General features: G+C 36.2%; 2 protein-coding genes across 5 annotated transcripts in view; one reads left to right on the forward strand and one right to left on the reverse strand.

Moving 5' to 3' along the window:
• DNAJC10 (DnaJ heat shock protein family (Hsp40) member C10) lies at nt 1–24,098 on the forward strand. Of its 2 annotated transcripts, none has more exons than XM_062004661.1 (23): nt 1–92; nt 739–1,097; nt 2,683–2,848; nt 4,578–4,628; nt 6,049–6,131; nt 6,299–6,430; nt 7,261–7,354; nt 7,576–7,653; nt 8,836–8,879; nt 9,230–9,367; nt 10,759–10,848; nt 11,555–11,668; nt 12,364–12,478; nt 13,789–13,916; nt 14,191–14,307; nt 15,426–15,527; nt 16,704–16,859; nt 18,185–18,318; nt 19,792–19,845; nt 20,259–20,406; nt 20,848–20,967; nt 22,169–22,285; nt 22,855–24,098. In XM_062004661.1, exons 2-23 carry the CDS (start codon nt 897–899, stop codon nt 22,864–22,866), a joined length of 2,394 nt encoding a protein of 797 aa, XP_061860645.1. In that variant the 5' UTR covers nt 1–92; nt 739–896; the 3' UTR covers nt 22,867–24,098. The 2 variants fall into 2 exon arrangements, with proteins under 2 accessions (XP_061860645.1, XP_061860646.1); XM_062004662.1 differs by lacking the exon at nt 1–92 and adding an exon at nt 359–608.
• Nucleotides 15,892–24,740, reverse strand: part of PIKFYVE (phosphoinositide kinase, FYVE-type zinc finger containing) — a 94,227-nt gene continuing 85,378 nt past the window's right edge. The window contains exons 45-46 of one of the 3 annotated variants that reach the window (XR_009819437.1): nt 22,057–22,098; nt 15,892–16,032 (exon numbers count right to left, since the gene is read on the reverse strand). The gene's annotated coding sequence lies outside the window, so the exon portion shown is untranslated. Of the gene's footprint in view, nt 16,033–21,685; nt 22,099–24,740 lie in introns of those variants that run through there. The other 2 variants (XR_009819438.1, XR_009819436.1) reach the window with 2 other exon arrangements.

Below are 24,740 nucleotides of genomic sequence, written 5' to 3' on the forward strand. Positions count from 1 at the left end.
AGGCGCTGCCGTCCCATGCTGCTCCGCGCCCGGCCCATTCTCTCCGCCGCGCTGAGCCGGCGCCCGGCGCCGCTGCAGCTCTCTGCAGCCCGGTAAGCGCCGCGCCGCTTCCTCGGAGCTTGCCCGGAACCGAGGCCGCGCCAGCAGGGAGCGGAGGGGACGGAACTGTGCGGCAGTCCCGCCCCGGCGGCGGTCCCCCACCGCACGCCCCTTTCCCGCCGCAGCCCGGCCGTCCCCCGGCTCCGTAGGGCTGTTACCTGCGGCCTCTCCGCGACGGGCGACAGCGGCGCCCCGCCAGCCGCCTCCTTCGCGGCGGGTGCACTCGCGGGTCCTCGGGCTGAGCGCGGCGGCCCCGGCTCTGCCCGGCGTTACTCGCGCGGGGTGGCCGCTGAGCTGGCGCGGAGCGGCCCGGCCCCTTCGGGGGAAACATGCCGCTGTGGTACTAAGGTAGCCTGAAGGAAAAGGGAGCCCTCCTAAAACCGCTTTATTGTATTGTGCTCTAAGTGGCAGGTGTTTGGTATCATTAGGAAAAGCGTTGCGTGATTACCTTATTCACAATGTACATAATAAAGAGATGCTCTGTCACTTGTGTGGTCTTCAGAAAGCAGGTAATTAGCCATCAAAAACCTTAAATCTTCATGTGCAGTCTGCACAAATTGGCGTGGAGTTGTTTACTAATGTATTTGTTGGATAAGTAGAAAAATGTACTTAATTGCTTTTTCCTCCTCCTCCTTATAGGTTGCAATTTTTGCAAGACTTGTGACATGAAGTAGGACAACCAGGCTTTTGAAGACCTGTCTTAAATACAGCGGTGTCTCTGAATGTCAGCAGATTACTGGAGACTCTTCCCAAAGCCTGCCTAAATCAGAACCTATAAACTTTTTTAAAGTTTCATAATGGAGTTCTTAGTATCCAAAGGAGATTATATTCAATATTTAAAAAGATCTTTATTGCTACTTCTAATATGTGTAATAGTTCTTGTGTGCACTGATCAGGACTACTATAGTTTACTTGGAGTATCCAAAGAAGCAAGTAGTAGAGAAATACGACAAGCATTCAAAAAACTGGCATTGAAGTTGCACCCTGATAAAAATCAGGTAAGTTACATCTTTAACAGGTCAAGGTTGTTAATAGATCTTAACGCTTAAACAAAAAGGGGTTTTAATTTATCTAAGATGTTCCTCTGTTCTTATGAAGTAACAACCACTTGATAACATGGTTCACTTCAGGTTTTCTGACAAACATTTACAAAAAAGGATGGACTAGTCACACATGGTGGTTGAATTTAGGACATGTTAAATTGCTGTAGTAAAAAAACCAATTTAACATGCTTTTTTTAACAAAAGAGTCAAGGTTGTTTAATCCTCGATTATGTTTTAGTAAGTAGAGGAAAACTTATATGTATACCATAATAGCTTGTTGGTAAACTGACAAGTTTGTCCCTTTCTGTTTACCTTTGGGAAACTTAACTGTTTCCCTAAGATGAAGTCTCATCTAAACAATAACCATCACCAGCCTGTACTGAGGCATTAATCTCCAAGTATTGAATAGAACAAAGAAGAAATTCTGAGACTGCCAAGGCATGACAAGGGAGGGTAATAAAGAGCTCTAGAGTAATTAGAGAGAGAAGACTGGGAACAGTTCAGTCTCTTCTACCGTGTATTTTGAAACACAAATAAGTTGCCTTTAAACTTAAACATAATCATTTTTTTCCTCAAGATTTCCTGAAATAATCAGGAATTCATAGGAAGTATGAGGGTTTGATCTTTAGATGTGCAACTGCACCTGCACAGAGCCTCAGAACACCTTGGCTCAGGGCCCAGTGGCACAGAAAACATTGAAGCCTCTGAGGCGCTAGTGATGTACAATGGATTTCAACATGACAAAGCTCAAAGACAATCTCAACGAAATTAGAAATGCCAGCTTGTAGCTATTAACTGCAAGTTTTGTTTTCCCTGTGTTGATCTCTTCAAAATAATAACATTTTGTTTCCTATTCCATAATGGTAATTAATTTCAGGTATATCTAGGTAAATAAGTCAAGAATCTTTAAGAAAAAGTGTCTTTTTGAATAAAATGTGTAAGCAGAAGTTAAAAGAGTGAGAGTGGTACAGGTTTTGCTCGCCTCTGTTGTTGCACCAGCTCAGAACCTAAACTGATATTCACAATATGTCTGAAGATTTTTCACCGTTTTAATTCCAAAGCTACATGGAACCAAAGTGCTTTCTAAGTTTAAAAAAAGGGTCTTCTGTCTATACCGTAAGATCAGAAAGATTGAGACTGTTGAGATTTTCAAACTGGACTATTGGATTCTAGGGCAGTAGAAAGAAAAGATTATAAAGGAAATAAAAAGTTATCATTCTTAAGTACTTTTTTGGTTTTCTTCCATTGGAGAAGGAGAGTTGAAAGAAGACAGATCACTGGAGAATGTTACAGCCTTCTACCAATTAATTTTGTATTTCAGTTGATGCTTTAGTGAGGATGAAGAAATGAAAAGACATATCTGACTTCAAGAAAAGAAAACTTTTCTGTAGCTTGTTTGGAGATGACTATATAATGTCTGCTTCCATCACAACTGACATCTTTAGTAGGGATATAAAAATATTTCCAAACGTTATTTTCTCAGCATTATAGTACAATATGGTTTATTAATGATTTGCTAATTATAGTTTTCCTTATGTAGAATGATCCAAATGCACATGACAATTTCTTGAAAATAAATAGAGCATATGAAGTTCTTAAAGATGAAGATCTACGGAAGAAATATGATAAATACGGAGAGAAAGGTCTTGAAGATCAGCAGCAAGGAGGTCGTTACGAGAGCTGGCACTTCTATCGCTATGATTTTGGTAAGTTATGAGGTGTACTTCTGACTTGCTTTGAACAGTCAAAGTAAATGCAGTATTCAGGTCTTTTTACACATTTCTGATATGTCCTCTCCATATTTCTGCTTCCTTTTGTTCTCCTTTAGCTGTCATTTTCTCTCTGTTGACCCAGTGTTTTATTTACACTGTTAATGGCTACCCCAAAATGGAATAATCTGTTCACATAGCCTTTTATTCCTGCTGTTTACATTTTTATTGGTCATCTAACTTCTTATTCTTCTTAAAGTGCAGAGATTTTTTTTTTTTTCCCACTTAGATTCCAGAGTTAATGCTTTATCAGTATTCTTTTCAACTCTTTAATACAGGAAGACCTTTTATTCTAAATAAAGTATTCTCAGGTGGATTTTTTATAAGAGATTTTTGCAGTCAAGACTATTTTAAGTGCAGTTATACAATTAGACATCAGTAAAGAGGTAGTAGAAAATGAAAAAAAATAATAACAGAACGATATCTAAAACAATCTTGAAACAAGTTACTTAATATGTGTCAAATTTTAGGTATTTGTATGGAAAGACTGGGATGAAACTGTTCTCAGAAGTGCTGTAACAGGCATAAGGTGAAATAGGGAGCTGAGGAACAGGATTTGGTTGATATAAAAGAAAAAGCTGAAATGAACTTCCACATAATCAATTTTTTTTTTTTCTGGTGTAGTTTGATTTAATATGACTCAATCTCTAAGAAACTGAAGTTTAATTGAAATTTAATAAACCAGAAGTGCAACTGTCACAGGAAAATGTGGAGATTATCCTAAAACTTCTTCAGATAAATAGATTTAAGAAATTTTCTCTGCCTGAAGTTGCACAGCTTGATTGAGAAACAGTATCCTTGAATATCTACTAACCAGTTATTTAGAGAGTATCTGTGCCTATGTTTTCATGTGTGTCCATATATAAAAATCCCACAGATATTCTATATTTCTGTATGGGCAAGTATATGGATTATGTTGCATGATATATAAATGCATAGTAATTTTAAAAGTACCTTGTCACATGTAGAAATTAATTTCTCTCATTATTTATTTGCATTTAATCCTTGTATACCTCAGGTGAAATGGCATCTCACCACATTAGGTACTGTAAAAGATCTGTAGCCATAGTAGTGTAATATAATGCTGCCTAATAGTATTTTTTGTATCTCTGCCCTGCCTTTCTTGTGTACCTGAAGTAGTAGGCTGTTTTGTAGCGATGTTCTAAGTATGACTGGTTAGCTTTTTAGAAAGCTGTCTTTCTTACCTGTATTCTTTCCACTTTATTCCACTGTGTTCACACATTCTGTTAGTGGCTGAAACACCTTTGTGATCCAAATAGTTTAGATAAACAGAAGCTGAGAGAAGTGAATGCTTCCAGATACACGGCTCTCCCTCTGAAAAATGAAGCTTCTTGATTTCTAGTCTGACAACTGGTTGATGTTATTTCTAATACTCTTGCCATAACAGTGGTAGTTCAAGTTCACTGCTCACTCGGTGGCTGGTCTACTAAAACACCAAAAGAACTGTTCTGTTCTGATGGTGGCTTTTGTAGCGTTGAGGGTGTGGGAGTTAGCAGGAGGTTAAACTAATACAATTTGCTGTTATAATTACCTTTGTCAGCTTGCTATTTCAATCTAAGTGTACTGCCTGTGAAGAAGATGATAGTTTGTTTCTTCATTTTAAAGATGGCAAAAGTTAAAAGCAGTTGTTGGTTTTTTTTAATAGGTATTTATGATGATGATCCTGAAATTATAACATTGGATAGAGGAGAGTTTGGTAAGTTTTAAATAAATAGCTCTCTGTTTGACAACATAGCAAACCAAAGTAACAGTTTTAATACTCTAAGCTGTGTAATTTTTACACTTTGGAATAGAATTCTATTACATATCTATAAAAAAAGTTGTCAGAAAATCATCTTCAGATGAGAAAAAAACGGCACAAAAATAGCCTCAAATGAACAAAACAATGAAAAGACCCTCAGTGCTTTCTGGTAAATGCTAGTTAGCAAATAGATCAATGTCAATAAACCGTTCAGGTTAAGTTTGAAAACTATTTTGGGAGACCTCAAAGAGGAATTTGACTCCTAATTTATATTTTTTTGATCTCTTGTCTAAAAATGCCCTTGATAGAACTTTCCTATTACAATTTTATTATTTTTTTTTCTCTGTGAAATCCAGTCCGTTGTGCCTTGCACAACAGGTGCAAGACCAGAAAGTGATACCAGATACTAAAAACACAGCTAAGTAAAACAAGGTCTGGAAAGATAATGTTTTCAGTGAGGATATCATCCAGGTTTTTTCTTTTAAAATGATAGCTAATAAGTTTATAACTAAAAGAGACTAGTCAGAAAAAAAATTGTATTTTGTATGGTTTTTGATGGCTATTTTATCTGCATTTTGAGTATGGTTTTCTTTGTACATACTGGCTTTACATGCTGACTTAGTTTTGTAAACTTTTCTAATAGCAGATCCTCACAATGTTCTCCATGAGAGCCTGGTCTTGCTTGGTTAATTGATTTGCAGAATCTACACGTTCCTTAGTTGTATTATTTGTGACTATATTTTAATGTAGACATGTGTAACTTAGAAAATCCACTATCAAAATTCTGTCCAAAAAACAGAGACTGAAAGCCATGTAATTCAAGCTGATAACCTCTGTGTGTGTATATTTTATTGCTGGTGTGTTCTTTTATAAACAAAGTCCCTAGACTTTTCTAGTCATTTTATTAACTTGGATTTTTAAATAGCATTTTTACCCATTAGACAGAGATTCTGAAATAACAGATTGCCTGTTGGAACCCAGAAAATACATAAGGCGATACAAGGAAATGGAAAGTTTTATTGGGTAAAAATCTAGAACTTGTGTTTTGTGTTTAAGGAAACAAGACTTAACACTATCACACATTTCTCAGCTAGGTTAATCTGTAGAGAGTACCTTTGTTCTTAATGAACAGAACAGGTGTTGAAAGTCAAGGTGCTGATATCCTCTGAAATATAGTTTCTGTGCACTTGCCTGGAACAGCAAGTATGTGCAAGTGAGGTGCGTCTTTATCCCATATAAGTTATTGCTACTAACTGTATCTATCTTATAAATAGTTAATTCAGCTTTGTGGGAAAACAATATAGTAAAAATATACCTTTTGGACATGACCACGTTGCAGATGCACGTGACTTACAGTTTCCTTCTCTCCATCTAGATGCTGCTGTTAACTCAGGAGAACTGTGGTTTGTGAATTTTTATTCTCCTCGATGCTCCCACTGCCATGAGTTAGCACCTACGGTATGTAGAACAAGCAAATTACCTCTGAAAATTCATTGTTTTTAACAGCATAAAACTGAAGCTGAAACCAAAGACAACAAATCAGGATGCCAGAAATAAAACTGTGCTGAGTTTTCATTTTATCTTTATAGGAAATCATCCTTTTTTTTTCCTCCTTTTTTTTCCAGTGGAGGGAGTTTGCTAAGGAGATGGATGGAGTAATACGCATTGGAGCTGTCAACTGTGGAGACAATAGAATGCTTTGTCGAATTAAAGGGATTAACAGTTATCCCAGTCTGTATGTTTTCAAAACTGGAATGGTGAGTGATAAAACTTGAAGGGTTTTTAGAAATACGGAAATCTGGAAGAGTTATTTATTCAATACTTGTTCTCTATATAAATATATCTCTTTTTAATGTGTTACTTCCTTTTAACAATTACTTTTTGTCTTCCTTCACCTTGGTTAAATTAATTTAGAAAGTTAACTTCAAAAATAGATACCTGGTTTGTATGGTGGTTTTTTTGAACCATTTTACCATGCAACATATCACTTTTTATTTGGGAAGATAAGAGTTGGCAGTGGTGCTGTAGCAAAACAACAAATCTACTTGAACAGTTTCTCTTACGGTATTGTAATGCATATTTCAAATACAAAGAATAGCCCATGGTTTTGAGTTTAAAGAGTATGACTGTGTACCTAAGGAAACTTGGAAATTCCTTTCTGTGCTAACTCCATTATGTACGTTGTGCTTTATTGCTGCTTGCTAAGTAGTGATGCCAGGGTGGTATACAAATTGCACTTGAATAGTTGGGCACGTTTTGTGATAACAGTAAGATTTCAGAGATTATGTATCTACTAAATGCAAGTAATTTTTATTTAACTAGAAATAGAATTGTTGGGAGTTAGTGTTTCTAAGACTAAATTATCCATGTGTTGCTGGGCTTGGAAAGAAATCACATTACAAAATTTAAATAAAAGTTAAATTCCAAACATTCCAGTATGGGAGAGGGGGGAATAATTAGAGCTAAGATTTGGTGGAGATGGGAGGCCTCCCTCAGTTGCATAAGTACTGCTATAAAAAAAGTGGTAGGTTTTGAGGTTTTTTCCCTTTTTATTAATTTTATGATCTTTATTCTTTTTCTTCTGTAGCAACCAGTGAAATATTACGGAGACAGGTCAAAAGAGAGCTTAAAGAACTTTGCCATGCAGTATGTTAAAAGCACAGTCACTGAGTTGTGGGCAGGTAATCTTCACAGAGTTTGATTGGGATGTTGTTTTTGAAAAGATTTTTACATGTATATATAGTTTCTGCAATATTTTATAACTGAATCTGTCTGCTGATTTTAAGTCTTATTTTTTGATTAAAAATAGTTTACTGTAACTTGCTAATATAACTATAAAACCTTATTGTTTCATAGTCACATTTAGCTAGTCACAAACTGATGCAAATTTTTTCTCTCTTAGGAAACTTTGTTAATGCCATTGAAACTTCATTTGCTTCTGGCGTTGGTTGGCTGATCACCTTCTGTGCTGAACGTGGGGGTAGGTGTAATAAACACTTTTCAAATAGAGTACTTTTGTTGATAGTGGCATAATCCCTTTTCTTCTAATAAAAAGTTGTACAATATCTCAGCTGTTCACAGTATTTGGACTGTGGGTCTCTGGTTTAGAGGCAGTTTGACAAAAGGGACGTTAATAGATTATGCTGTTGTACTTCTGTAGTGTCACATGAGTCATTAGAGCAGCACTGAAGTGGAACCCCTCAGGAAGGGAACTGGCAGAAACAGCCTGTAACTTCAGTTTCCAGCTCAAGCTGAAATGAGATACATGCCAGCTTGTCATGACAGCTGAGCAAAAGGATCTATCTCCCCTTTAAATCATCAGTACTCAAAAATTAGCTTAATATTTTCTCTTAAGTTAGGTTTGGACATAGTAATTGGCTCTTACCACTTTGTCATAACGAGAGTGTAGAATTGCATTTTGTAGCTGTTTGTTACTGACTTTCTTGGGATCAGCATCAGATACAGTCCATGATAATGTTGCCTTGGTTAGCTGGCAGAGTAAATGCCCTACACCTTTGACAAATAAAGATTTCTCAGTCTTATAAAGAGACCTTTGTTCTGTGAACTGAAAAAAACAGCTGCAGTCTTGGATTTACATTTGTAAATAGCTTGATTTCAAGTTGCAGTCCTTTTGTTATTAAGTTTTCAACTTTGGTCCAATTAAGGTTGGTGCATCTTCTTCAGAAAAAACCTATGTCAAAACGTAACTATTCAAAGTCTTGGTGGGTAATAAGAGCATGTTATGTACTTACTGAAGTGAGTTATTTTAGCCAGAGAAAATTGATTTTTCCATTGAAATCTCTTTTTCAAGACAGTATGTAGATACCTTTTGGTTTGGGTTGTTTTTGTTTGTTTGTTTAAATATTGACTAAGAAGAAACTGTTAAGCTCAGTCTTAATATAACAAATAAAATATGAAATTTTTTAAAATGAGAATTCTGTGTTGATGAAGCCAGATAAGGTTATTCATGTTATTTTTAAATTGGAGTAGACAACAATCAAGTGCCAATTGCTAGACGTTACAGCTTCAAGTCACTGAAATGCCAGATGAACAGCCAGGAAGCATGCCTTTTGTAGAGAGGAAAGGGGTAATTGTAAACAAGAGTAGGTTTAGTAAGTTGCTAATTTGAGGTTTTATGTCTGTAAATATTTTTATCTTGCAGATTGCTTGAGTTACCAAACACGCCTTAAGCTAGCTGGCATGTTGGTAAGCAGCATTTCACTTTGAAAGTATGACCTGATATATTTAAAACAAAATAACAGAAGTGAAAGCATAATGTTGAATCTAAAACTCTTAGCTGATTTTAATGGAATCAAGATTTCACCCATTAACTTTCAGAACAGTGAAATATTTTGTCTTACTAGCTATTGGAATAACATTCCAATTTTTAATAATTCTGTAAAATATGAATTAATTAATGAATGAATTACAGTGTGGTTTCTATTTTCTACATGTCATATGTAATTGTTTGAGTTGGGATTTTCAAAAGCCTTTCTGAACAGAAATTTAGAAATACTTTTTATTTCGTTTTGTGTTTTTGTTTTGTTTTATTACAGGAAGGTCTTGTTAATGTAGGCTGGATGGACTGTGGCACCCAGGGTGAGCTTTGTGATAATTTAGATATCTCATCTAGTACTACAGCATACTTTCCACCTGGAGCCACCATAAATAACAAAGAGAAAGGAGGTGTTTTGGTATGAGTTGTTTCTCAACTGTTATGCATTTAGATAAAATAAGGTGATGGCAATGACAAAGGAATGTGTAAATAATTTCCAGATTGATTGGATACAACTGAATGGATGCTTTTTTTCTTCCTCCTTCTAAGCTTTGTATGCCTTGTTAGGAGTTTATATCCCTCCTGGCTTCTAAGGCAGAGTCCCTGGAGGTGGTCCACTGGTGTGCTGGGAGATTGAACAGGAGTACAATGCAGTAGCAGTAGCCTGTAGCTCTGCCTAGCTACTTCCTCAGCAGCCTCCCTGAGCAGCTGTGGGAATCCAGGGCTGGGATATGCTCTGTAACACACCCAAGAGTTAGCTCTAAAGCTGCTACCCAGCTATCCTGGGCAAGCTTGGGCGTCTTCTCCCAAGTAACACCCAATTGAACATGAGGAAATGGCCTCAAGTTGCACCAAGGGAGACTTGGTTTGGATAACAGGAGAGATTTCTTCACTGAAAAGGCTGTCAAACATTGGAAGGGGCTGCTCAGGGAAGTGGCTGAGTCACCATCCCAGGAGATATTTAACAGATATGTAGGTGGACTTGGAAGTGCTGGGTTAATGGTTGGACTTGATCTTAAAGGTCTCTTCCAACCTAAATAATTTTATGATTTGCTATGTGCCCCCAATTTTTATTCCATACAGAATATGCCCCAGGTATCACAAGTCTAAGAAATGCTAGTTTGAGCGGAGTACTGACGTGTGTGATAAAGCACACCTACGATGTGTGTCGGTACAGATTATGCTGCTCAGCTCTATTCTAATATTGCGGCCTCCTCTTACAGTTGTATGGCAGATTTAACTTCCTTAATTGATGGGTGACATTTCTCACTTTGAAGCACGGCTTTTTCCTTTATTGTCACTACTGTTATCTATACCTTTAAGGAGCAAATTTGGAATCTGCCTATTTTCAACCTTGTAACTTTACCAGCTCTCAAGCTACTGATTCATATTATTTCCAGATTTAAAGAAATTACTGAAATTTAAATATCTGTACAGTGCAGGTAAGGAAGAGTGTAAGACCAGATTGGAAATCTTGTCAACTTGATTGTAAAATCTGTCCTGAAATATAATTTGTAGGATTTTAGCCCACATTTTGACAGAATTATGGTATCTGGGGTTTAAAGTTGTTGGAAAATGAGCCTAAAAAGCAGTATTCTTAAAGGGATGTTTGTGAAATTTTATATAAATATATATATATATATATATATATATATGAAAAGTAGGTCAAATAACATATGATTAACTGACTCTTCAGCTGATGGAAAGGAACAAATCAGAATAATTTCCCTGACACTGAGTATGAGTCACCAACAATCAGGTTGATGTTTTTAATTCCTTATAATGAATACAGTTAACTTTCCTTCCTAGTTTCTTAACTCCTTGGATGCCAGAGAAATCTACCAGGAGGTAATGCAGCATCTGCCAGACTTTGAAATTCTCTCTGCAGCATCATTAGAGGTATTTTTTAAAATAATATACTTTTTGTTGTTACCTTTTAAATTCTTCAAATCCTGTTGACACAACCAGAGAAAATTGGGTTTTTTATGTATGTGTAGCCAAAATTATTTAACATTGTTTGTCTACCTCTACTTTTGTTGTTTAGCAAAACAAGATAATAAGGAGTATTTAACAGGAAAATAGAAAACCACAGAAACTGTCATTGCAACTCACTCTGCAAGTGTCACTTTCTAGCTATTTTTAAAATCAACTACATTGTAGGGAATTTTGGTTTAAATGTATTTTGTCAGTAATGTAAAAAAGAAAAAATACTTGTTAATCCACGATCAGTTATGACTTCTGATTGTTACTCAAGTCTTGGAAAAGAAAAGTAAATCTCTTTTCAAACCTGCAGCAGAACTTTGCAGCTTGATCTACAATAGAAAATACATATGGAAGCAGAAACCATGGAGGGTATCATGTAGCCAGCTTGTTTCAGATTTTTTCCTCTTTCCTGCTTACAGTGGAGTAAAAGGAAATTTAGTGGAAGGACTACATGAAAGAAATCATGGAAATCATTGAGTGAAGGAGGCCACTCATAAATCATATAAATAACTGGGCATTTGCCTTTAAAAGACATTACAGGAATTTACAAGTTGGGAATAATTCTTTGTTTCTCTGTGTATTTGTGTGGGTTTTTTGTTGTTTTTTTTCTTTTCACTTAAAGGATCGTTTGGCTCATCACCGATGGCTGCTTTTCTTCCAGTTTGGGGGGAATGATAAATCAAATGTACAGGAATTTAAGAAACTTAAATTTTTACTTAAAGATGAACATATTCAGGTAAGACAGCTCACTCATGTAGTGTTAAATGCCATTGACACAAGTCAGTTTGGTTTTCATTATTATTAGCTGTTACGAGCAACTGCCACCTCTGGTACTAAAAGAGATATACTAGCATGTGGCAGATCTGTAGTAAAGTTTTTAATTTAAAGCAAGCCATGAAGTTTCCTCTATTTTTTTTTAATCATTTTAAAGTAGTTAGGGAAGTTTGTCTTTTAAATCTACTCTGTCATAGGGAATGTTGCTACAATTTCCAGTCAGTTAATAATTAAATCTTAACATTCCAACATCAAATTGATTTATGTGAAATTGTATTTTAATTATTCAGAAAACCCTATAACTTTCTTGGAAATTTTCTTAATAAAAAGAATCCAAATTCAAACTTTATACTAAAGACACTTTAATGTCACATTTATTTTAAGTGTCTTTGTGCTTCCTTGCTGTTTTATTGGAGGGGGGGAAGAATTCCTTAAGGTTTTATTCCCTGTTACAGCCTTTAAATTAAAAAATTATCAAACCTCCTACAGCTGTGCTAGTAGTTTTGCTCAAACATCACAGTTTAAGACCTTTGTTTATAAAAGGGCTACTACATTTCCATATTTTTACCCTTTTTTCCTAACTCTTACTGCCTTTCAAAATATGTTAATAATAGACATTAGGATGCCTTAATTAACATGGCCCTGTCTTTTAAATAGGTTGGCAAGTTTGACTGCCTTTCCTCACCTACCATCTGCAACAAACTGTATGTCTATCAGCCGTGTTTAGCAGTCTTCAAAGGAAAAGGAACTGGAGATTATGAAATTCATCATGGTAAGGGAAACTTTGGCAAGTTTAAATCATTACATAATCGCTTGGAGATGACACTCTCTTTGGCAAGCTGCATTTGATTTTCCAAAGAACAGTTTTGTAAGTTTTAATATTTGCTGATTTTCCTCTGACCTTCCTGTAACCTTGCACAGACTTATTTCCTTTGGGTTTTTTGGTTTTTTGAGATGTATTTTGTCTTTACTGTCCTGTCTGTTTCGACATCATGACATAGTTACATACAAATGAAATCTCTGAAGCTGATCAAGACAGCTTCTCCTTTGGGTAGGACAACCAAAGAATGCTGTAAGGCACACCCTTTTTAGAGGCTTGACATGCTACTTATACAGTGCTGCCAACTTGAGAATCTTGGATTTCATTTTGTATGTCACTGCACTAAATCTAATTCCATGTTTTGTTAACTTCCATCCAAGAAATCTGTTGAGAGTTTTACCACTTACTTTCCTTTCCAAAGTAGCAGTTTTCTTTCAGGAAAGGTTGGAAGTATGTTACTGTGTACTCAAAAGATTCAAAAATGCTGGTTGAAGAAGGGAGCCTGAAGCAAAACTGGAGCTTGCAGCAATAGGTGTAGCTTTATCCAGAATGCAGCACAAGGCAATGATGTAATGTGTTCTCATTTTTTCAGCCTCTAAAGTATTAGAAACAGCTTGCTAGAATTAAGTCAAAACCTCTGTACTGTAATTAAGTAGAAAAAAGATCTTGACCACTTCGGAAAGATTAGATGTATCTAAGGGGCAAAGATGATCCCATATATCTAATAATTGCTGCTGGGGTAAAAGCCATATATACTTTTCACAATTTCTGTTCCTGCAGAGAAGCCAGAAAAGGGTCATATACATACAGCATTTTTAGATCTTTTTTTATACTGGCATAGATTACAAATATTGTAAGAGAAATACATTGAACTACAGCACACACATTCTTTTCTGAATGGTTTGGTTTGCTTTTTAAAAGATAGATGACACCTAGAATATTTGCCAATAGTCGTCTTGCTCCAGTATTTATAACAATATAATACTCAAAAGAGTCAAGCTTTTTTATATGCTATGTGGAGGGGCTTCAACAGTTTAAATTCTGAGAACATTAATCTTAAGTCATTGTGCTGTGACTTCAGATTTAATTACTCTGAAGTTCTGATGCTCCCTTAATTTCAAGACACAAATTCCTCTTCACTTTATTTAAGCAAGGTATGTTTAAAGAACAGTCAAGGGAACAGAAGGACTCCCATTGCTGTTTTTTAATGAGATCTCTCATAGGGAAAAAATAAAGTTTCCTTTCTGCATTATTCTTTGAAGGAAAGAAGATTTTATATGACATTGTTGCATTCGCCAAAGAAAGTGTCAACTCCCATGTTATCACACTGGGACCTCAGAATTTTCCTGACAAAGAGAAGGAACCGTGGCTTGTGGATTTCTTTGCACCGGTAAATATTTAATATTCACATTTCCCCTCTACTGAAATGTGTTATGTAACCATGTAACAAAATAACACAGTATCTTGAAAGTGTCCTTCAGCATCATGAGACGGTATCGTAATTTCTCCTTCCTTGGCAGCACCAGTTCCTAGACTGTGTGGGTTTTATATTTGCTGGAATCTATCGTCAAAGCAGCATATTATTCATCTCAAACAGTTTACATTCTCCTGAGAGCCAACTGTGGGGAAGAGCAATTGCATTTAACTTGCATTTTGTTTTCTAGTGGTGTCCTCCTTGTCGAGCTTTGCTACCAGAGCTGAGAAAAGCATCAAAACATCTTTATGGTCAGCTTAAATTTGGAACACTAGACTGTACAGTCCACGAAGGGCTTTGCAACATGGTAAGCTGCAGGAACCACAGGAAAAAAAAATCCTTTCAAAGGATATGATTTTTAGTTGGGGATAGGGTAATGGGGGAGAAATGCTTCTGCTTAAGTATTACTTTCTTAAAGGGCTGTAAACCCAACAGGAAGTTTGCATCGTCATTTTTTTCAAAGGAGCAAACTATGTAACCACAACAGATGATGTATTAATGCAAAACACAAGTCACATTTTGCTCTAATTCCACAGTGTTAGTGGAAGACTTTGAAGTGTCAGAATTTAATAATTCTGGTGGGGGGGTTTAGGAGCAGAAAAACATTAAGACAGACCCAGAAAATTTTTTCCAATGTGTATATAAATACCTACATGCATTCTTTTTGTTCCTCACATAGGAGGATAGAAACAGTAAAACATTGAAAAATACAAGTTTTACATTGATACAATGTTTTTTGAAGATATCTGCAAAACCACTTCTAACTTAGGTTACCCTAACTGACCCTGCTTTTTGTTTCATAGCGTTTAAAAAGTAACAGGATCAATTGCAAATTAAAAGAAAGTTTATTACTTACCACTCTAAACTTATTTATAGTAATGGAAGGAAAAATATTTTTTAATCTCGATTAATTTTCCATGTTTCAATTTACTTAACTTTTGCTTCAATTAATTCATCATTATTGACATTACTTTTTCCAAATTCTACTAAAAAAGGACAAGCTTTTTAGAGGTGTGTTTACACACTGAAGAATTTGTATCATGGAAGCATCTGTGTTCAGTAGTAAAAATACAGTTATTCATACAGGACAAGAGTTTCCACCTGAAGACTGGGCACAGCATTAAAGTTAAGGCTTAAAGGGCTCGTGGACTAATTCCTGCATTTGTGGAGCATGGCAAAAGAACTACTGTCTGATTTTTAAATTCAGACAAACTACGCCATCTCTGAATACAATTGACATCTTTCCTGTACTGATTTGTAATGGTTTCAAACTCCCATCTGCAGTTGTACTGTAAAAGTCTGTGCAGTTGTACTGTACAAGCTGGATAGATTAGCAAGTGTGAGTCACCAACACTCATGGTAGTTAAAGGAAAGTGTAAGAAAGTATAATCATTCCTTGTAACCTCTTATTGTCTGTTTTGTTAGCATAACATTCGAGCTTATCCAACTACAGTTGTGTTCAATCAGTCTGATGTTCATGAATATGAAGGACATCACTCTGCTGAGCAGATCTTGGAGTTTATAGAGGTAGGTAAAATATAGTCCTTGCTGCAGTCATGCTCTATATGCAGCTCATCCACGTTCTTTGTTTGGAAGACTATCGGGTTTAATATTTTTTTAATTAATTAGACTGCTAAGATAGAGTGAAAAAACCTTGGTTGCAAAAATTGATCCAGCAACTGTCAGTCTTGGACTTGATACTTAATGGATTTTTTTTTCTTTTTTTTAAATCATTAGTAATTTAAGATCCCTTCCAATGTCAAAGTAATAATAATGATTTCTGTCTCATAGGCGGAGGGTAAAGGAATTAAAAGCAAGAAGTACCATAATATTAAGGTTTAAATGCCGCAAATACACGCCTTGACATAGGAGGGCGCTCACATTTTTGTCATTTAGCTTCCCACTCTCCACACTTGCAGCTATTTCTTGAACTTTCTCAACTCACACAACTGCAAATCATTGGTACTCATTGTTGCTGTCAGAGTTCTGGCATCCATCTTTCCTCCAGCAATCCACAGGTTATTTTCCATATCTGAAAATAAGTAGATTTCTGTTCAGTGTAGATCATGGGTAGTATGTTACACTTTGGATTCTTTTAAGAAAAATGTTCTTGGAGAATACATAGAGAGCAGAGATGCAAAAGGTATTGCTGACCTTTTGAATGACAAATTAGAAGCAATTCAAAATAAAGGCATACGTCCACGGGTTATTTTCCATAGTTTGAAGAGATCATTCTCTCCTGGTAGCCCAGAAAAAGCAAGTTTAAGAGCACACATGCAGGAACTTGTGGAGATCAATCTTTTTTGGTTGATACTCAGAAGCCTCTAGTGCACCATATGTATTGCCTGTGGTGCCTCTAGTGCACCAGATGTATTCTTCATCCCAGCCTAAATACTATAGCTGAGTCTCATAATGCCCGTTTTTGCCAGGTAAGCTGAATTTCTTGCCTTTTGCCAACATTTATGGAGAAGAGGCAGAAAACATTTTTGCAGCCTGGCTGTATTCTTTTCTTTTCCATAGCTCTTCTCAGCAAATGAGGCATATGTTAGCTTGAAGGGATGACTTTTAATGATTCCATGCCTTTCAGTGGTATGGAGCAGCAAATAAATTTCACTAAAGGAAGAACATTCTCAGAATTTGAAAGTCTGTTAGGATATGATGGTGCTAGATTTATCCCATGTCTATAAACTGTCTTTTCTTTAGGATCTTAGGAATCCCTCGGTGGTCTCCCTAACACCAGAGACATTTGTTGAATTAGTTCAGAAAAGAAAACGAGAGGAAATCTGGATGGTTGACTTCTATGCTCCGTGGTGTGGACCTTGTCAAGCTTTAATGCCGGAATGGAAAAAAATGGCCAGGGTAAATGACACTCAAACAGTTTTCTGCTTTTGTGTCCTCTTCAGTGGAATTATTGAGACAGTGCAACTGCTGTCTTAGAGATTTGTCAACTGAGAAAATCTAGTGCTTAATATTGTGGACAAAACAGGGAACTCCTACTTGACAGTTTTATGTTATTTCAAATAGAAAGTTTTTCTTTGTTGTTGTGTTTGTTTTATTTTTAAAGGTTCAGTACATTGATACTGTGTTTACTCTTGCTACAAGTGTATTTTCCAAGATCTAAGAAACTTTTCAGTAACTAATCTTCCTTGATGCTTAGTCCTTTATATAGACAATAGCTCTGCATTTGTTTGTTTGGTTTTTTTTAAAGAAAAAAGCCATGAATTAGCTAAGAAGTGGTTGAAATAATTTGCTACTTTCATCTCAGTATTCTTTATCATTAGTCATTTTTAAGATAGCACTTAGATCTTGGTGAAACCTCTGACTTGAATTCCAGACTAAAGGAATTTATCTTATCTATCTTAATTATTTCCTGTGTTAGGAGTTAAATACCATACACTTTAAGGCTGATTGTCACTTAGCTGAATTACCTATACTTCTATATAGAGTTTTTTTGGATTAGGGAGGGTGGTTTTGGTTTGTGATGTCTTTACAGTCTTATCTCATTTGGAAAGGTAATTATTGGTAAAGTAATTACCAATAATCATCTGGGTTTTGCTGGACACATTTCTGGGAATTTTAACTAGAAACTTTGGGGGGAAAAAAATAGGGCTTTGGATACAAGTTGATGCCTTTCAGACATTTAGAACCTGTGCAAACTAGGAGTTATAGGCAGGACCCTATATTTTGGTCAAATGTCCGTGAAGTACCAGTAGCTCTATAGTACAAGAATCAGTAATGGTCAGCTGCCCTGCCCGCACCAGGGGATTTGGACCTTCGCAACACACACACAGGATGCTCAAGACATAGCACATCTGCACTGTACCAGGATCTGTCATAATTACTGAGCCTAGGATTTGAAGCACAAAATAGGGTAGTCCTTCCACTAAAATAACACGCCCCTTGTACCTTTGAGGCAAGACAGGTGCCTTGAGCCACATGCATGCAGCTTATGCTAAAATATATGTGCATGATGGGAATGCACCCAGGCAGCTGGCTCCCATTAGATGCCACCAACCTGGTTACAGGAAAGAAGATGGCCTTGGGATAATCTTGGTTTGTTTTGTTGGATGATCTTTTTTCGTTTTCACTATCTAAGTGATTAAGACTTAAATTCTGAAGTATTACTGAAATTGTACTGGTAACCAATCAGCATATTTGATTGTAGGTTTTCTTCTATTCTTCAGATGTTAATTGGATTAATCAGTGTAGGCAGTGTGGATTGTCAAAAATACTATTCTTTCTGTCACCAAGAAAGTGTTCGGGGATACCCTGAAATAAGACTTTTTCCTCAAAAATCAAACACAGCTCACCAATATTTGTAAGTAGTGTACTTCAATTTTAAAAACATTAGATGATGTGGAATGAGATCTTTTATTGTGTAGAAAAGGTTTATTACAGCTATTAAATATTACAGTATTGGCTGTTGTAGATGTTACTCATTTTGTCACATCGAACTAGTATTTTATTTTGCCATTTCATTTCAGTGATTTGAACTGAGACTGCCTTAGGAAGCTTTATTTTTATTTCTTACTCTTTATTGATTGCAACTATCCTATCTTTAATTGCCTGATAAAAGAGATTACTTAAATCTTGTCATACAGAAGTACTGCTAGGCCTAATTGGTTGCAGCTTTATCTTTAGAGAAGAGTGATGCAGCCATCTGATAATCCTCCCTGCCAACCATCTGTGAGAGCACCGTTGCAAAAATTGCCCATCATATATCTAGTCATCCCTTTCATTGTATCAGTAGTGGTGAAACATTCATCATTAAAACAAAACAATGTATGGGAAACAAAATTTGTCCAAAACTAAACAGCCTGCCCCCTTCCTCTCATAGTACTGTTCAAAGATCGAGGGATTTCAGGAAGCACATGCATATTGAAAGATAGATAACCATCTGAAATAGCAGATGTATTGCTTCATTATTTTACAAATTGGGAAGTTCCATTAAAAGTTGGCAGATAATAAATTGTAATGCCTCTTCAATGTAGTGCACAATGGCAGACTTCAGTAGCTCTCATCATTGAACTGCTTGCCCTTATTCAGTTCTTCTAGATAAAGTTCCTCTTAAAAGTAGATTTTTTTTTTTCTTGTTGAAAACAACTAAGTTAGTGAATGGCTTAAGTGCAAATTCCTAATCAAGAGACAGTTATTACCTGCAAAAAATATGGAAATTTGTCTCAGAATAACGATTACTCAAAACCATCAAGTCAGATCTGTGACCAGATAACTACTGAAAAATACTTTGGTAGAAATGAGTAGATAAAAATCCCGAATTCATTTTTTTTCTTAACCCATCACTGGAATTCCGAACCTAAAAATGCCCAGCAAGTCCAAATAATAAATCCTTGCCCAAGTAACCAGCTTGACTGGCTTTTCTACTGTCAAATGAGGAGAAATGTATATAACTCGTAACTGGTTAATTGTAGTAGATTTGTATCAATTAGCAAATATATTAATTCTCATGTTTCTTAGAGCCTGCAATTTTATCTGGAGTTATTACCAAAGGTCCTTCGTTCAAAATAGTTCTAGCTAGCAAAGCTTATGTGCTCCAAACCAAATTTCTTACTCTCTTGACACAATTTTCTTCTTCTCTTTGTCTTCTTAATTCTGTATCTGAATTGCACTAATGGGACTTCTATTTATTCAGAATTGAAAGCAGGGTAGAAATATGTCGTAAAACATACACATTTAATCTCATTATTTCATCAGCTCTAGGACATGTTTTTTTCAAACGTAATTCAGACTACTGTACATCTGGATCTTTGTTTTCCTTTTAATCTTTTTATAGTAGCTACAATGGGTGGCACAGAGATTCATATTCACTGAGAGGCTGGGCATTGGGGTAAGTTGCAGCATAAACTTTGTTCACAAGTTGCTTATATAGTTTATAGTATCTTACGGGAGAATTTACTATTTATATGCTGTGTAAATCAACAATTAGAAACACCGTGGTGTATGTATTGCTTAATTTAAGATGTTACATTTTCCAGCTCTCTCATCTCAAGCTTTGAAAATGTGAAGAAATCATAGAATCATAGAATAGCATGCTCTTTATTGTCCACCCATTTTCTGAAGACCACATTATTATTTCCGCTACCACTTTTTAATAGCGACTCTCTTACAGTAAAAAGTGTGATGTGGGGATTCCCAGGCTACTAATATTACTAATTTCTGAAATTTTTCTTGTGCTTACATGGAATTTGGATATGCGTAAAGTTTTGGATGAATTATGAGTGTTTTTCTTCCTCTCCCCAGATATTTACCACGAGTGTCTATAGACTTGACTCCTCAAAGTTTCACAGAAAAAGTGCTGAATGGAAAAGATCACTGGGTCATTGATTTTTATGCTCCATGGTGCGGACCTTGCCAAAATTTTGCTCCCGAATTTGAGATTGTTGCAAGGGTAGGTTTTTAACTGTTACTGGATTGTTGGAAAGGTTAAAAGACAATTCCTCAGCACTTTATTTCTTAGCAGTCATCCAAAAATCACCAAAGGCCCCAGTGAGCCTCCTTGTCATTGAAAGTCCGTGCTTTCAGGTCCCACTAGCCTGTGGGCATTTCTTGCACAGCCACACACCCAGACCTTCTTTTGAGACACATTTCAGCTCGTGATGGGGTGACCTTTAGAACAATGACATGCTTTTCCCTGAATTCAAGCAGAAATGCTCTGCTGAACATGTCATGACTTCTGATACAAGGCTAAGCAAGCAAGCACCTACTCCGTGATATTTAAAAGATTTGAGCAACATTTTCATTTACTTGTAGCTGCACTTCTGGCTGAGTCATTTGCTTCCAGTCACACATGGAAACTTGAAATTTGTTTCTAATACACATTTCATTTTAGACGGTTAAAGGAAAAGTGAAAGCTGGAAAAGTAGACTGTGAGGCGTATGCTCAGACCTGTCAAACTGCTGATATCAGAGCCTACCCTACAGTGAAGTTCTACCCCTACCAAGGAACAAAGGTAAAGTGCCTCGTTTGTGTGCGCTGGTGAGGTACTCTTAGTAAGAGACTATTTCTGTAACATACTCTAATGCATGTTATTTAGATACTCTAAAGATACAGTAATAATTTCAGTAATGCTTATAATATTATGACAATTATACATTAATAATGTGTTATTGAAAAATAATAAATTGCAAATTAATAGAAGAGTAACTAAAATGTAGGCTCAACTAGACCCAAGGGTTAACTTTGCAGTGGTCTTATGTGACTAAATATTTTTTATCAACTCCTACCACCAGCTACCAAAAGCAGGAAAAGTCTCTCTTCAAATAAAACATAAACAACTTCATTATAGCTAAGGAGAAATACTCTTTCAGTGTAATCGTAACATTTCGTTATCATTTTTTTACGTAAATAATGTATTTTAAGATAGAAAGTTGATAAAAACAATTGTTTTCTGTTTAAAAAATAAACCTTATCAATCCATTACAGTTATCAGTGTGACTCTGCATCATCACAGAGTATGAGTCTCTCATTTCCTGGAAACAGATTAGTAATAATAAATTAAAAATTTGAAAAGTATCCAGATAGCCTTAGGAAAATGCCTTTATTCTTGTAAAACATTTATTCTTGTAAAACATTTACAAGAATAATTACATTTCAAGAATCTTGTAATCATCTTTTAAAATGTATTAATGCTGAAGAGAAAGTATCTGAGGCATTCTGACACTTCTAGTTATACTTTTCTTAATGGACTCTCTTATGGGAACTTCTACAAATCCTTCCTTACACAGTTGCATCAAATTCAATCAGACTTCTCTGTGGCGAAGAGTAATGGCTTTTTAGGTTTCAGAAGTGGGTGACTCACATGGACAGATTTCACAAACATAGATTAGGAAGTGTCAGACTTCATAATGGCTGCCTCCATTAAATACTTAGCTGAATAAATGTGAGAAAATTATAACTATTGCAGGTTTCTTTAAGGATCAAGACAAAGTTTGTGTAGTTTTGAAAAGTATAAGCTAAGAGTGATTCTTACTGTAGAGACAATTAGCATTTTCTTTAAACAGAGACAAAAATATATCTCTGAATCATAAATCAACCCTACCGGAGCCATCCTCTTCCTCCCTGCATTCCTCTTGAAGTTTATCTGAAAAAAAGCAGATTTCTGTTCAGTGGAGATCATGGGTAATATGTTACAATATTTTTTTTTTTTTAAGAAAAATGTTCTTGGAGAATACATAGACAGCAGAGATGCAAAAGGTATTGCTGACCTTTTGAATGACAAATTAGAAGCAATTCAAAATAAAGGAAAAAGAAAAAAATCTAGAAATAAGGTAAGAATACTTATTGTGTGGCTTTTTGCAAAAGACTTCTATAATTGTAAAGAATAGCTACTTAAAGTTATGTTAGTATTTGCTCTTTGTGAAGTTTTACATGGTGTATGTTTAAATAGTATCAGGCACTTTGTCTTGTTTTGGGTGCTCTTATTCAAACTCCGTTCTCCACATCCCAGCTCTAGCAGAGAATACTGCAGGGGCAGTTATCAGTTATGGTAGGAATTGTTGGATACCCATGGGACGTGCACACATCCACAAGACAGGTGCATTCAAGGTAGATGTCTGAGGTGCACTGTATCCTTGAGTGTAATCCTTAAGACTAGATTTAGTAAGCAGGCCTCAAATTATAGAGGCTGATTAGTGCAAGACTGGACTTTTAACTCAGAAAGAATGTATTAATACACAGCTACTAAGAAGGACCTTGAATTCTATTTAAGAAACATTTACCTAGTTGAGGAACTAGTACTGCAAAGAAATTTAAAATCACAGAAAAAAAAAAGAACCCTAATAATGTTGACTTTTTTATTTATACTTTCAGAATAACTTGTTTATTTTCTTATCACTAGGATGAACTCTAAGTGGTACTGGAGGTAGATAAAATGCAAAATATTCTCAAGCTGTGAATATAGAAGACACCCCGAGGAAAATATAAGGCTGATTACATTCATGACAGGACAAGACATGAAAAATAGTTTGAGTCCATGGGCATATATGTGACTCTGAATTCAGTTAAACTCTAGGGAAAGTAAAGCATTTTGGTTTTGGTGGAGGCATTTGGTGTTTCTGCAAATGAATCCTGCATGTCCCTCTTCAGGTATACCAACTACCTTCTTCCTAGTGAAACAATGGAGTTGACCAGAAATGTGGACTGTATCAATTTTGCCTATTCCTTTACTAGTTCCTTATATTTTCCAGTCTCTTTTCAAACACTTTTTGAATGTGGCACTCAGCCTATGGCTGAATATGCACTCAAACCACTCTGCAATGCAGAAACACAATGAGGGAGTGTCTATTTGACAGTTTTACCTGATGATTATTCTGCTTTGGGATTGCATGATCATCAAGTCAATGCTTAAGAAATAGTCAAGAACTAGTAGCAGGATAGTGTTATTGAATTACATTGCTCCTGCCTTTGAGTTGATTACTATATTGTGGCACAGGTGGTGCTGTCTGGATAAACAGAACTTGGAAGAGCTTCTTTAGTTGTTCAGTTTGAGGTTTTTTTCACTAACCAAAAAAAAGAAGAGAACAAGGATTTCCGCCTCAGTGTTCCATTGACTTTAAAAAATTAAGTTATGCCATAGAAGCATCTGCTTAAGTTATTAGGTCATAACTTTATTATTGTCTTCTTAAATATGAATGTATTTAACCTCTTTTGTTATTACCACTTTTCTTTTCTGTGCAGACATGTTTTGGGAGTTTTGTTTGGGTTTTTTACATAATCTTTAGGCAAGCGGGATAGCAAGTGCCTTTTTTAATTTAATAGTGAACACTGTACATTGCAATGTCTCCTCATACATCTTTATAGAATTTCCACTCTTTAGGGTAATATTTTTCCTTGTTAATAGAAAAAAAATACAGAAGACAACAAACCATCTGCATTTAGGAGTTCAACATTAAAATGTTTCATGTTTTCAATAAAATGCTGCTGAGAATTGTCAAATGGACTTTTCGCCTTGCTCTCCATGCTTTAGACTTAGCATCGCTGCTCACTGTAGTGTGATATTTTAAATGTGTAAATACATTGTTACCTACAAGTAATTTATTTTATAAAGAAAGCAGCAAGAAATAAAAGGAAGAGATTCTCTTACCTTTGAGACATTCAGATGTTTCTTTCCCTATGTTCAGGGTTGCCTCTATTGCTTTGTGGTTTTGCAATGTATTACTCTAAGAGAAGGTATTGCATCTTTTTTCTTTTAATAAAATAGACCTTCCCCCACCCACATCAAACTTCCAAGTCAAGCACGCTCAGAAATGTTGGTTTCTTGTGACTTTAATGGAAAGTCTGGTTTTGGTCACTTTTTGTGTGGGTGTTTAGCTTCAGTCTCACAGGGGCAGAGGGGGAGGAGAACCTCTCTTGACCTACTGCCCACAGTCCTTCTAATACACCCCAGCATGCCACTGGCGTTGGCCATGAGGGCACGTTGCTGGCTCATGCTCATCCTGCTGTCCACCAGGACCCCCAGCTCCCTTTCCCCTACACTACTCTCTAAGAGTTCATTCCCCAACCTGTGCTGGTACATGGGGTTCTTCTTTCTCAGATGCAAGACTCTACACTTGCCCTTGTTGAATTTCATTAGATTTCTCCCTGCCCAACACTCCAGCCTGTCCAGGTCTCATTGAGTGGCAGCACAGCCTTCTGGTGTGTCAGCCACTCCCTGCAGTTCAGCATCATCAGCAAACCTGCTGTCAGTGCCCTCTGTTCCCTCATCAAGGTCATTAAAGAATAGAT

Source organism: Colius striatus, chromosome 11 (genome assembly GCF_028858725.1).
Source record: "Colius striatus isolate bColStr4 chromosome 11, bColStr4.1.hap1, whole genome shotgun sequence".
In the NCBI taxonomy this organism is placed as follows: domain Eukaryota; kingdom Metazoa; phylum Chordata; class Aves; order Coliiformes; family Coliidae; genus Colius; species Colius striatus.